This window comes from Dasypus novemcinctus, chromosome 2, assembly GCF_030445035.2.
Source record: "Dasypus novemcinctus isolate mDasNov1 chromosome 2, mDasNov1.1.hap2, whole genome shotgun sequence".
Taxonomy (NCBI): Eukaryota; Metazoa; Chordata; class Mammalia; order Cingulata; family Dasypodidae; genus Dasypus; species Dasypus novemcinctus.
In genome coordinates, this window is record NC_080674.1 from 37,652,452 (window position 1) to 37,667,464 (window position 15,013).

The window sequence follows — 15,013 nt, forward strand, 5'->3', positions numbered from 1 at the left end:
ATGTTATGCAGGACAAATCCAGTGTCCCGAAAATGCCCAGATATTAAACCTATTCTTCCCTCTCCTATCCCTCAGAATGTCTGGTGGCCACTGCCTTTACATCATTGATAAGAGTTCTTCCATTGCTAGAATAATAATAAGTCTATAGTAGAATAAGTCTACTTTAGTCTACTGTTCATTCCCCAATCTTGAGGATTTGGGGATGGTGATTCCCACTCTGTTTATGATTGAGAGGGGGCTTAGGCCATGGGGCAGATAGCTGAAGCCATCTTGCTTGCAGACACTCTCTGTTCCTTGGGATAGTTGTTGCCCATCATCATCTCCTAGGTGAGTCCAATGAACTGGAGAGTAGGTGTTGCAACTCTGCTGAAATTCAGGGCTCAACTGGCACATGGATGGGCCAAAGATTTAAGTCTCTGGGACATATATTTATCAAGTATAGTGCTAATTATGGGTTCAAATAGAAGGGGCAGAAGAACTATGTGTGGAGAACCTATAAATGAGTTACACTGGGGAACATAAATTCCAAAGTAAGGCCCACTGACAGAGTGCTGAATTCCTGAGCTGTCTGCCTGCTTATAGTTTCTGGATATCTCTAGAGCCCTCAGGAGCCCCACTATTTGAGGCACTGTCAATGAGATCCTGCTGAGACTTATATATGCATAACCTCAGGAATGACCTCCAGACTCATTTTGAAATCTCTTAGTCATAAAAACTTATTTGTAATTGCCATTTCCCCCTTTTGGTCAAGTTCTTTTTCCAGATGCATTGCTAGCTAGTGCTTGGTATAACCACTCATGTCAGGGAGGCTTATGCCTGGGAGTCATGTCCCATGCCGGGGGAAAGGTAGTATGTTTATATGCTGAGTTTGGCTTAGAGAAAGTTCACATTTGAGCAACGAGGAGGCTTTCAGGAAGTAACTCATGGGCAGTATATATTAGGTTAAGTTTCTTTGTTTGTTTTTTTTTTAAAGATTTATTTATTTATTTAATTCCCCCCCCCCCCGGTTGTTTGTTCTCTGTGTCTATTTGCTGCTTGTTTCTTTGTCCGCTTCTGTTGTCGTCAGCAGCACGGGAAGTGTGGGTGGCGTCATTCCTGGGCAGGTGCACTTTCTTTCGCGCTGGGTGGCTCTCCTTACCAGGCGTACTCCTTGCGCGTGGGGCTCCCCTATGTGGGGGACACCCCTGCGTGGCAGGGCACTCCTTGCGCGCATCAGCACTGCACATGGGCCAGCTCCACACGGGTCAAGGAGGCCCGGGGTTTGAACCGTGGACCTCTCATGTGGTAGACGGACGCCCTAACCACTGGGCCAAGTCCGTTTCCCAGGTTAAGTTTCAATTTCACAAGAAAAGATTCATAAGTACAGTTATCAGTGTCAAGGGCCCAGCATAATGGTCTGTCTTCCTTCACTAGACATTGCCCTTGCACTTGGGGACTCTTGGTGTCCTATTAGAGAATGTAGCAGAATTCTCCAAGATGGGAGAACTGAGTATTCTCTCAGTTATTTATGTGGATCTCCACCCACAAAGACAGTGTCCCATGAACACTTGAACATATTCATATGTCTTAGAGTTATGCCCCAGGTGAACCCTTTCCCATGTGTCCCCACATCACTGACACCCACACCAGTGATACTCCCCCACCACTGCTGTGACCCTTCTGTGATCCAAAACCTCTCCAAAAATGAAGCAAACAAAACAACCAAATAAAATTAATAAGAAAACTAATAGTTTAAAAATAACCAATAAAATACCAAAAAAAATTTTTGTTTTAAGATTTATTTATTTTTTATTTCTTTCCCCTTCCACCTCCCCCCGTTGTCTGCTCTCTGTGTCCATTTGCTGTGTGTTCTTCTGTGTCCACTTGCATTTTTGTCAGTGCCACTGGGAATCTGTGTCTCTTTTTGTTGCATCATCTTGCTGCATCAGCTCTCTGTATGTGCAATGCCACTCCTGGGCAGGCTGCACTTTTTTTGCACGGGGCGACTCTCCTTGCAGGGCACACTCCTTGTGTGTGGGGCTCCGCTATGCAGGGGACACCCTTGCATGGCACGGCACTTCTTGTGTGCATCAGCACTGCATGTGGGTCAGTTCACCACATGGGTCAGGAGGCCCTGGGTTTAAACCCTGGACCTCCCACATGGTAGGCAGACACTCTATCAGTTGAGCCAAATCTGCTTCCCATAAAAAAATTTAAAACAATTTGAAATAAAAACTTAAAAAAATTTTTTTAGACATTGTATCTTTCATCACTGTAACATCTGTTGTCTTGTATGTATAGTGACATTTTCTTCCATATATTCCCCCAGTGTCTTATGATTTTCATATTATCTTCAAAGAGGCTTTAAGATGCAAAAAAGTCACATAGAGAATATAGGTGGCTCCCATATAACCAAAACCCTCCCCCCTTTCCCCTTTTCCTTATTAATAACATTTTACATGTGGATGGTGCATTTGTTACAATTGATGTACAAATATTGAAGCATTGCAACTAACCATGGTCAATGGTTTACATTGTGGTTTACGTTTTGGATTATACACTTTTATAGGTTTTGACGAAATTTGATGTGGCCTGTATTCCTTAGTGCAAGATCAAGCTGAACAATTCTAATGCCCTGAAAATGCCCTACATTCCATCTATTCTATTTTTTCCTCCCCCTCCCCACCTCAGAACCTGTGGTAATCACTGAGTTTCAATTTTTGAAGGATAAGATTCATAATTACTTGCGATAATATTTTTTTAATTTAAAAATTTTTTTTTGTTTTCTTTCTATTTTTTTCTTCTTGCAGTAATGTTGAGGACTTGACATATTGGTCTGTTTCCTTTTATTATGTATTGCATATGTTCTCGAGGGACCCATGTCCTCTAATTGAAAACACTGCAGGAATCCCCAGGACGGGAGTTTAATATTTTCTTGTTTATTGTGTGGGTCTCCAGCCACTGATAATAACACACTATGACAAGATGAACACTTAAGATATTCCATAGAAGCCTGCTCCAGGTGCGCCCTATCCCATATACCCCCCTCACCCAACACCCTACACTAGTGACCCTCCTCTCCCGTATTTGCCAAAAGAACATTTCCAGCATTATAGGTTTAACCACAGACCTGCAAATCCCCAGAGTTCATCTGCTCCTTCCCTCAACCCACCCCCTAGTCCCATGGATAATCCAACCCGACACCCCCAAACCTACTCCCCCTCACAGACCAGCACAGCCAAACTCAATCATGTCCCTGTACCACTGTCATGCCCATCCACTGCCCAACCACACCCTTCCACCTTATCATAGATTTTGCCCTTATGGGCATCAGCTCACCACCCTCTACTCCCTTTCTCCTGTTAACCTATCTTCCAGACTCTAGCTTTGTGACTCTGCTCAATTTGTTTAATTCATATTAGTGAGGTCATGTAATATTTGTCTTTCAGTGCCTGATCTGCCACTTCTTTATGTCACTTTAGGCAAATCACTTTTCTCCTTTAGTTTGGTGTCTCCATCACTAAAATGCAGATAGCAGTATACCACAGAGTTATTGTGATTTTTTAAAATAAAAAGAAGGTATATAACATGTTTATCAGAGTGCCTGGCAAAGCTTATGTGCTCAGTAAATGTTAATAATACACTCTTCCCTCTCCCTCTTCCCCAATACATTGTCTACCTTTGGTTTCAGGGCAACGGATCAGAATATGTGATCTCATTTGATTTGCTATCTATCACTATATGTTATATGGTTGATAATTTGAGAATATGAATCTCTGAATATATCTAGAGTATGTTTTGTGCTTTGGAGGTGATAATAGTAAAGCTAAAAGAACAAAACATATGATAGTAGAGAACAAATGCATAATGTTTCACTGAAACTGGAGCAAAAATTTAAAAAGGGGAACGTCAGAAGAGCTGGAGTGAAACATTTCCCTCAGTATCCTGACACTGTTTTTCTTTCCAGTCTTTACTGTTCCTTGTCCATGATATGAAAAGAATCATAGAAGGAGAAATTAAGAGGTATTGGTGTAACCTAATTCAGACCTCAAGCAGCGTGCGTTTCATTAGGTGCTTGGAGACTAGTTCTTCTCTCTGTAAATGATAATGAGACCTAGACATACTAAGAAAATTCGTGTAAGGGGAAAGGAATAGTCTTTTGAAGGATTCTGCTATAGCAGAAATTGAATCAATAAAAGTTTTTTCTTTCCCTGAAACAAGCCCCTATCACATTCCTCAAGAACGGCTGAGCAAAGCCATAGGAATAGCTGCCAAAGCCCAAATATCAAAAACCAGTGCAAGAATTGTTCTTCTTGCTTCAGCATATCCCTGGAAAAGTCAATCCCAGATGTCCTGGAACTCAGCTAATTTTCTGCTGTGCGCTTGTGCTTGTTACCCCACCTCCTCCGGAAACCTAGTGACCACATTCACTGGATTTTCATTCACAGGAGCCTGATTTCTTAGCTTTTAAAACCTCTACAAAGAAATAAGAACAGAACTCATGCCTTGAAATAGGAGTTAATTCCAAAATTAAACAGTAGTTGCAAGGTCTTCAAATAAGGCTTCAATTTATAGGAAAGGCATAGACAATCTCAGAGTTGGAAGTAAACCAGTTTTAATCATTTCATATTAAGCCCCTTCTATGCATTAAAAATACTAATACATTTAAGATATATAGTCCTTGCTGGAAAAACAGACACACATGCCCAGATTACTCAGTCTGTAATAAGTCCTTAATAGAAATGTAAACAAAGAGGACAGGTAGTAAATTGGGAGACTGGAATGAACTGTGTGGATACAGACTATGTGGAAGTTCAGGGGTACTGGGTCTTCAGAGAAAAGAATATCAGCAGGTAGAGAAGAAGCCAGAGGAGAGCATTCTAAGTAGCATGAACAAAAACAGAGTGGCATGGAGATATTTGATATTTCTGAGGAACAGCAAGTGAACTTGAGTGGTTGTAGTTTATGTTGCAAGGATAGGAACATGCTGGGGATGAGTCTAGAATGATAACATTGGGACTGGATTATGAAATGTTTTATGTGCCAGACCAAGGAGTTCAGAATTTGTTCAGTTAGCAGTAGCAACTCATTATCAAAGGATTTTGAGCAGAATGTTACACAATCAGTTATTGGCTTTAGAACAATAACTGACAGCAATGGAAAGGATAGATGGGACCCAGAGAGATATTTGAAGTGGGAGATCAGTTAGGAGGTAGGGGCCTTAGTCCAAGGAAAGATGTTGAGAGCCTTAATTTTCTAAAGCCATTTTAGAAGGAATGTGGAAATGGTGGGATTAGAAACTGTATTGACAAGATATTGTCAATTATATATGAAATGTCATAGGTCAACAGGGCATAAGGGAGGTAATGATTTCCATTTGGGATGTGTTGAGTTGAGGGTACCCACATGCATCTGCTTGGCAGTGTCTAGTAGGTCATTGGACATATGGACCTGAAGCTCAAGGAGATAGATTTTGAAGTCAAGAGAATGGATGAGTTAACCCATGGAATATGTATATGTGAAATGAGGAGGCTTAGCAAAGAACTTTGGGGAACATTTATGCTTATTTTTGAGAGAATATAATGTACTGATTAGGAATCAGAACAACTGGGGCTCAGGTTTGAGTTCTCCCACTTACAGTGAGACTTCCTAGGTTTCACTTTCTTCATTTAGAAAAATGAGAATTGGAGTGGATGTAGCTCAGTGGTTGAGCACCCACTTCCCATGAACGAGGCCCTGGTTTCAATCCCCAATACCTCCTAAAAGAAAAAAAGAAAGAATAAGAGCACCTCTATTTCAAGTGCTTTACTTAATGTATGGCACATAGTAAGTTCCAGTGAAATGTTTATTATAATTATTTTTACAATAATAATTTAGTGGTCATGTAGAAGAAGGAAAAATCAGGAAGGAGACTCAGAAAGAGTCCTTAAAAGATTAGGAAAGTCAGGAAAGAACAGAAAGGAAATCAGAAGGAGAAAATTTCAAGGAAGGAATGTACTATATCTCTGACACAAAAGTTAATCTCATTCAGAATTAACAAATAAATTCAAAGCATGAAATACCATTTTTAATCTATATATTTGTGGCAGTTAAAAATACAAGTAACACAAACCCAGTTCTGTCAAAGATATATGGAGATCAGACTTCTTAGTATTCTGTTGGACTATTTGTTACTATTACCTTTTTGGTGGACATTTTAGAAAAAAAGTTATTAAATACTTAAAATGTATCTTTTGACTCTGCAATACCACCTCTAGGAATCTTTTGATGTACTTGCATGAAAAATATATTTTAATATGATAAACTATATTTACTGAATAAATATATTTTATAAATATATGATATATAATTATTTTATAGTACATATAGAATATATTATTTTATACTAAATATATAATGTAATACACACATATGTTCCATATAGATTTCTTTGTAATAGCAAATCAGTGGAAACAACCCAAAAGTCCCCAGTAGAAAGGCAGTTAAGTGAACAGTGGTACATTTTTATGGCCACATAATATGGTTATTCAAAAACATGAAATAGAGTTTTGAAAAGCCATAGAAAAGTATCCCAGATATACTGTTAAGGGTAAACACATGAAAAATACCTATTAGTGAGGAATAAGTATAAATATATGTAAATATGTAGTTAGTAAATGTTATAGTAATTATCTCTGGGGTGCGGGATTATGGGGGACTTTCTATGTATTTCGGTGTTATTTAATTTTTTAACAACAAATGTGTTATTTATTTTTGTAATAACAAAAATAAAGATATATTTTTTCAGAGTATGGCATATGTAACAACTATTGAGAGACATTATAATGTAGTGTTCAGAGAATGGACTGGAACCAGATGGCCTGGGGTATGCCAGCTCTGCTATTTATTAGCTATGTAAATTTGGGCAAGTCACTTTATTTCTCTTAGTTTTATCATCTATAAAATGGGAATAATAATACCTACCTCATAGGTTGTGAGTAAATGAGTTATTATAACTAAAATTGCTCAGAAAAATGCCTGGCACCTGGCATATGCTAATTAATGATGATGATGATGATGATGATGATGGTGGCTGAGGATGATTGAAAATGTGAAGACAATGATGACTAATAAGAAACCATTATATTGGCAAAAAGAAAATCATCTTTGATAATAGAGTGATCTGGATTGGTAGAACAGGTTGTTGAGATTACTGTTTGGCCAGTATCTGATTAAACAATTTGCATAATAGAATACTCACTCATTGTCTCACAAAGTGGCCCCTTCCATTACTGGAGAGGTCTAATAGTCAGAAAAATTATGTAATTAAGTTCATGGACTTTAGTGTCAAATAGACCTGGGTTTGAATCCAGGATCTGCCACTTTCTGTATGACATTAGATAAGTTACCTTAAGCCTTGGTTTTTTCATCTGCCAAATGGAGATTAGAATATTATCTATAATATAGAAGATAAGGAAGAGTAATAACTTAGAAGCATATATATATAATACTGCACATATGTAATATGTAGAAGCATAAAGAAGAAATTATTCACAGAAATCCTTGGCACAGTGGTATATAGTAATAATAAATATTAGCAATTTTTACAACTCTAGTCATCCAAAGTTTTTGGAAGATGAAAACATGGGACATCAAATTCATCTCTGTTTGTCCCTGTCAGACAGCTGAGAAGTTAATTTGATAGAACTTTTGATAGGTCTTAGGATGTAGAAATCCACAGAGCAAAAGAAACCACTGTTTCCTTTTCACCAGAGGTGAAAGAGGGCAGGTGCCTCGGTACCTATTTGTGATCTGTGGTCCTCTTGGTCACCTGAATACAGTGGAACAGCTTCTGCTGTGCTGAGGTGGAAAGCCAAAGAAAAGTAGGGTAGAAAATTGATTTTGCAATGATTCTCTCCAGAGGGAACTGCAGCAAGGAGAAAGAGAATAGGAAAGCAGATGTGGCTCAAGTGATAGAGCTTCCCCCTACCATGAAGGAGGACCTGGGTTAGATCCATGGGGCCTTCTGGTTAAAAAGAAGAGAAAGCTTGCCTATGTGGTAAGTCAGTGTCCACGCAAGTGCCTGCATGGTGAGCCAGTGCCCCGCGCAAGTGAGCCACGCAGCAAGATGATGACGCATCAAAAGAGAGACAAGGGGAGAGTCAAGGTGAAGCACAGCAAAACCCAGGAACTGAGGTGGTGCAATTGACAGGGAGCCTCTCTCCTTTTCAGAGGTCTCCAGGATAGAATCCTGGTGAATCCTAGAGGAGAGCAAATGAGAAGAGAAGATAACACAGACAGCAAAAACAGCAGGGTGGGAGGAAGAGAAGGGGAAAAATAAATAAATAGATAAATAAATCCTTAAAGAAAAGAGAGAGAGTAGGTGATACATTCAGTAAGTGTTGTGTCAGCCAAACCACCTTTGGGCATGACCTTAGTAATGGAATCCCTGCTTCATAGACTGGATTGTTTCCAGGCTGCCACACTGGTGTTTTTTTCCTTATTATTTGTTTGTAAATATTCTGACACTGCTTCTTCCAAATTAAAGGAGAAAAAATTTGGCCAAATCTTGGTATGGATGGGTGGGGGGGAGCACAATCTGCTTCAGTCTCCAGGTGTCAAGTGGCAGAAGCTTTTCCAAATCAGGATTCCAAGAATAGCCGGAGGCACTGGGGCAGATAGAGAAGTAGAAAGTCAGGAGCCCTTTGTTTCCCACCTTAGGGTCTCTTTTATAGGGACCAGAAGCTGCTAAACTGTACAGAGCCAGCCCAGAGCACTTTGTCTTTAGCAGATTAGTGGGGAACTCTAAATTCAACAGCTGCTCTGTTACGCCCACAAAAATGGATCAATGGGAGATTATAGCATGGAATAGGGCAATGATAGCCAACATACTTCACGTCATGAACCAACTCTTTTAGTGGCATCCTGGAGTGATGGTTTCAGAGTAAAACGTTAGGTTTGGTGGAACTCAATTCATTAGCTTTGTCTGCCATGAAGCATGGGTGGGGGGATTGCTGAGCTTTTGCCACATATTTGCTATTCTGATATAATGTAAAGAGCACTGTACACTGAATCAAGGCATGCAGTGTGTGAATCCCAACTCTGCCATGAAATAGCTATGTGACCTTTAGACACTTAAACCCGTTGAGCCTCAGTTTCTTCATCTTTGTTCATTCCCTCAACAAATACCTGTTCAGCATAAACCAAATGACAGGTGCATTTAGAGGAGCTGCAGGTGGAAATAAAGATAAGTAAACCTTGACCATTACCATTAAGCAGATAATAGTAAGAGAGTAAAGACATAAAACCTGAAGCATAAGTTCTCACCAGAGGTCTCAGTGCAATGGGAGCAAAAAGGAGAGATAAACTATGGGAGCTGGAAAGGACTTCTTCATACAGAGGGTGACATTTGAGCTGTTTCTTGAAGGGCGAGTAACAGTTTATCCAGATCCAGAAGAGAAGCCATTCCGGGAAGAAAGAGTCCTATATGCAAAGGCACAGAGGAGTGACAGAGGGCAGCATACGGAAGGAATGGTAAGTTCTTTATGGCTTCTGTACAGGGCTACTTCCTAAAGGGTGTTCAGGGAATGCTGATTCCAGGGGATGGGCACGGGTGGCCTGGAGGAGGGAGAAAGGCTCTGCGGTCAGTTTAGAGAAAAAACAAACAAACACTGGGTTAAACTAAGTGATACAGGTTACTTTTTGAAGGACTTCTCAGAACTTTTAATATGCTAAGCTCCGCTAAATCTCCCAAGTGTGCGTGTGCGTGTTTGTGTACATACATGTGTTCTTTGGTGATATGCAGCATTTCCTTAATTGACCATGGAATCCTTTGCTTCTGGAGCCTCAGGAACCGTTGTGCCAAGAAACATGCTTCAGTTGGAAGTCCTGAAGTGGGGCAATTGTATGGGAAAGGAAAAGGAAGGGGGAGAAGAGCGGCAGGAAAAAAGGTTAGAAAGGAGCATTGGGGTCAGATAGGAGAGCCCTGTGTGTCTGCTCCTCAGAAGTTGCCCTGTGGAATCCTGGGACCTGTGAAATACCCTGGATAAGCTCACGTCTCGAGTTCCTCCAGGCAGATGACTGATTCTGTGATGCAAAGATCCCAAAATTAAGAGGAAGGACAGGTGGATGGTTACTGGCCTCCAGCATTTAGCAAGCAAGTTTCTAAGAGCAAGGAATTGGTTCTTCCTAGGATCACTGGAAGAAGATGCTATAGGAAAAGTCCGGATTTTACTTTTGGAGATCTTTAAGACTAAGATACTAAGAAAAGTATCTGACTTAGTTGCTTTTAACGTGAGAGTCCTTTTATGATCCATAGATAATTATCATCTAATCTGTGGAGTCCCTTTCCAGTTCTCAAGAGTCAGTGAATTTATCTTATCGTTATCCCCGATTCCCTTACTGGCATATTGAAAATGAATTAATTTAAAAACCACAGTACTTATATTACTGAATACTTTAGGAAATGGTCAGAGATATAAATTTTGACAAATAAAACCTTTTACTGTCTTTAGAACCAAAATAGGGATACGGGGTATGGTACATGCTGGAGCTGAAGGTACAAGAATGCTTTTGTAGTTTGGTAAAGAATTTGAGCCCCCTTTAGGACACAATAAAGTCTTTATGAACACTGACTATCTTACCAATGAACTATTTATCTGGCCATAGAAACATGACGTTACCACATCCCAAAAACTAAGTTTTCTTTATGATTAGTGGTGGTTAAGAGTTCTAGTTCTAGAAGCAGAAAAACCTGGGTTCAATCCCACCACCACCCCTTTTTGCTGTGTGTAACCCTGGTTTCCTCTTCTCTTAGATGAAAATAGTACTCATCTCTTAGTGTCACTGTGAGAATGACTGAGGTCATGTGTGTCAAGTGCTTAGCAGAGTGTCTGGTGCTGTAGTCATGTCATAAATGATCGCTCTTTTTCTTTTGTTGAAACCTGGGCTTTGACTTTATTACCTGCTAGTTACATCCTTGGTGCATGAAGCAAAAGGAGATAGGAACTGGTTAACTGAAAAGTCACCATCAAACAGGTGGAGAACATCTTGTTGGTTAACATCTTAAAAGAGAGCTAAAGCTTATCAGCCCCTAGAAACATAGATCATATCATAGACAAGATAGTCTGACACAACTGCTTAAATCCCAAGAAGATGAAGTATACACTATGGAAATCATTTGTCCTCTCAGCAAATAGAAAATTTCAGGCAAGGGAATGCTACCACCTCGTGGTGGGAGAGTAGTCAGCCCAAGGCTGATTTCTAGTTCTAACTCCTAATTGAGTTTCATTTCAGCCCGCTTAGGGATTTGCCCACCTTGGAATTTTTTCTAAGACCCTTGGGCAATTGACTTAATCTGTTCCTCTTTCCTTTTCTAATTTGGAACCACATTATCTTTTGGTTCATTGAGGAGGTACCAGATAGCTTTCATATTTTAAATAGCCTAGTAGCCAGTTAGTGGAATTTGCATACAAAAGACCTTATTATGCATATAAATTTTGTATCTCATCTTCTATGGGAAAAATATTTTTTCAGGTAAATATGGGCTAAGGAAAAACCATACTTTTTGCCAGCTTGAGGTATAAGTAGGCAATAAATGAAGATCACAATACAAACTTGGATCTGGGTCACCGTTCTTGGACCATATTACTTCTAACTCCTGCCCTACTTTTCCAGTACAAGGAAGTCAGAGGATGGAAATCTTGATAACTGGAGATGGGAAAAATAGATCCTCTTTTTAGGACTTCCTGGATCTGTGAACTCTAAATCTTTGTGCTCATGAGAAGTCACCTGAAAATCATGAACAATTTAAAAGGGCTGCGATTTAGCAGTTTTTCACCTGTGATGAAAAGCAACCCAGGTATTTCAGGTATCCTTGGTTGGCATCTGAATCAAGTTCAGGCACTAGATTATTTTCTTGTCTCAAATCAAATGGAAAAGCTTTCTGCTCCTTAGGGAGAAAACCCAAGACTCTATCTAGTACCAGTTAGGAGGCCTGCCAGAAGAGACCACATTTTGGGGTTTGGCAGCATGGTGAAACAGTCATTTGCCTCTGACTGAGTTTGTCCTTCTAGCTCAGTTAAGGTAGAGTGACTGTACTGGGGAGAGGTGTGGTCAGTCATGGAGGAAGAGAAGGCAAGAACCAAGAAAAATACATAAATGTTTTTCTTCTTTCCTTCTAGGTCATCTGATATCAGGAAAGAGGAAAAATCTATTCAAGACAGACATCAACAAAGCCAACCTAACTGATAATAAAAATTCTGGACCACAAAATGTTTTTATCAACACAGAGCAGTAGCAGATCAAAGGCAGAGGAGCAGTTTTTTGCTAAGGACTGTGGGGGGTGGGGAGAAGTCCCACTTAGCAACATTACAGGTAAAATATCCCAAAGCCATTAGAAGCCAGGATCATGATCTATAGAAAGGGGCAAAGAAAGCTCTTTTTAAGTCTGGAAGATAGGTTACCAGGAGATAAAAATGGAATAGAGTGTGGTAAGCCAATGCTCAATACGGGCAGAGCCTATGTTAAGTTGGAAGAGAGTGGTTTGGCAGTGGATGGAGGTAAGTGGGGTCGATAGTGCTGGAATGGGAGGGTGAAGAGGGGTTGTTGGGTTGGATCGTCCATGGAACTGGTGGGAGAGCTGGAGGAAGGAACAGGTGAACTCTGGGAATTTGAAGATCTGATTGAAATGACAATGCTGGGAATGTTCTTTTGGCAAATATGGCAGGGGAGGGTCACTGGTATAGAGTGTCAGTGGTGGGGGGATATGTGGGAAAGGATGCACCTGGGGCTTGCTTCTGTGGAATATGAATGTGTTCATCTTGTCATCGGGTGTTATCTCAATGGGTAGAGGCCACACAATTAACAAGGAAAAACTAAGCTCCCTTTCTGGGGAGTCTTGCTATGTTCTCAAATAGAGGGTCAAGAATCTCTCAAGAATGTAGGCAGTGCCTATAAAAGAAAACTCAGTATCTCAAGGCCTCATTATTACTGCATGTAACTATGAACCTTATTCTTCAAAAACTGAAACTTAGTGGTTACCATAGGTTTTGAGGGGAGGAAGGGGTGGAACATAAGGCACTTTTAGGACATTGGAATTGTTCTGCATGATCTTGCAATGATGGATACAGAACATTATACATTTTGTCAAAACCATAATGTAAAGCATTGACACTGGTTAGTAGCAATGCTTCAGTATTTGTCCATCAATTGTAACAAATGTACCACACTCATGTAAGAGGTTATTAATAGGGGAAAATGTGAGATGGGGAGGGGGTAGGTATATGGGAATCCCCTATATTTCCTATGTGACTTTTTTGTAACCTAAACCTTCTTGGAAAAGAACATGAAAAACAATAAGACACTGGGGGAATATACAGAAAAAATTGTCAATATACATAAAAAAAAAAAAAACAGATCTTATAGTATTGAAAGGCATAATGCAAAAAAGTATTTATTTATTTATATTTTTGCTCATTCTTATGAAATTGAAACTTAGCCTAGTAATATATATTGCCTAAGAGTTACCTTCTTAAAATCTCCTTGTTGCTCAAATATGCTCTCTCTCTAAGCCAAACTCAGCATATAAACTCACTACCTTCTCCACCAGCATGGGACATGACTCCTGGGGATGAGACTCTGTGGCACTGAGGGATTATTACCAAGAACCAATTAGTGATACGTTTAGAAAAAGACTTTGACCTAAAAGGGGAAAAATATTTTTTAAAGATTTATTCCATGCCCCCTTGCTGCCTGCACTCGCTGCTCTCTGTCCATTTGCTGCATGTGCTTCTGTGTCTGCTCGTCTTCTCTACATATCTTCTCTTCAGGAGGCACTGGGAACCAATTCTGGGACCTCTGAAGTGGGAGAGAGGCACTCGATCACTTAAGCCAACTTAACACCCTGGTCTGCTGTGTCTCTTGCTGTCTCTCCTCTATGTTTCCCTTTGTTGCATCATTTTGCTGCACCAGTTCTCCGTGGTGTGGGCCATCAATTCATGGCATGGGCCATCAGCTGTGGCACGGGCCATCAGCTCAATGGGGTGTGAGCCAGCTTGCCCTCACCAGGAGGCCCTGGGAATTGAACCCAGGGCTACCCATACGGTAGATGGGAGCCCAATCACTTGAGCTACATCTGGTTCCCAAAAAAAGGGGAAATATTAAATACAAATGAGTTTTTATGTCTACGAGATTTCAAAGTGAGCCAGGAGGTCATTCCAGAGGTTATGTTTATGCACATCTCAGGAGGTTCTCACTGACTGCCACCACAGGAACCAGGGCCTCAAGCAGGGGTGCTCCCAAGGGTTCTAGAGCCATCAAGACACCATAGACAGTGGCAAGGCAATTTCTTCCATTTCTTCCTTAGTGTCTACATCCTTTCTTTTTTGTTCAGTGCCATGTCAGTTGGCCCAACTTTGGAGTTTGTGTTTCTGAGTGTGATGGAGTTGGACTCAGATATGACCTTTCTACACATGCCTCTTCTGTTACTTTTACCGGACCTGTGGTTGGTGCTGGGGTTGATGTATACTCAGGAGACCTGAATCTCTGGACTGTCCATGTGACAGCCAGGCCTTGAGCCTCAGCAGACTTGCAACTCCTACCCTCTGGTTTATTGGACTTACCCTGGCCAGCTAACAGGGAGGTGAAGAAGGTCAGCCACCACACCCGGGAGCCAAGAGTGCCTACAACTGCAAGCAGAAGATTTGCATCCATCATCTATGTGAAATCTAAGCCCCCTCTTGATATAGAGGGGGAGTGGGCATAACCATCCAAGGGTCCACAGGATGGAGGAATAGAGTATGGGTTAGAGTGGACTTACTGGTGCTCTACTATGGAACTATTGTGATTAGTAATGGAAGAAATTGTAGCATTGATGTGGAGAAAGTGGCCACGGTAGCTGCTGATGGTAAGGAGAGGGAAGAAGAGATATGATATGGGGCATTTTCAGGAATTGCAGTTGTCCTGGGTGTGGTACTGCAGGGACAGATGCTGAACATTGTATGTCCTGCCATTGCCCACTGGATAGACTGGGAGAGAGTGTAAACTACAATGTAAT

General features: G+C 40.7%; 1 protein-coding gene across 3 annotated transcripts in view; it reads left to right on the forward strand.

Moving 5' to 3' along the window:
* Window positions 1-12,231, forward strand: part of TTC23L (tetratricopeptide repeat domain 23 like) — an 83,720-nt gene extending 71,489 nt beyond the window's left edge. For all 3 annotated transcript variants that reach the window (XM_071207753.1, XM_071207755.1, XM_058307677.2), the window contains exons 12-13: window positions 9,386-9,492; window positions 12,141-12,231. In XM_071207753.1, the coding sequence (XP_071063854.1) occupies window positions 9,386-9,467 (82 nt within the window). In that variant the 3' untranslated portion in view covers window positions 9,468-9,492; window positions 12,141-12,231. The remainder of the gene's footprint in view (window positions 1-9,385; window positions 9,493-12,140) is intronic.
* Window positions 12,232-15,013: the final 2,782 nt, after the last annotated feature.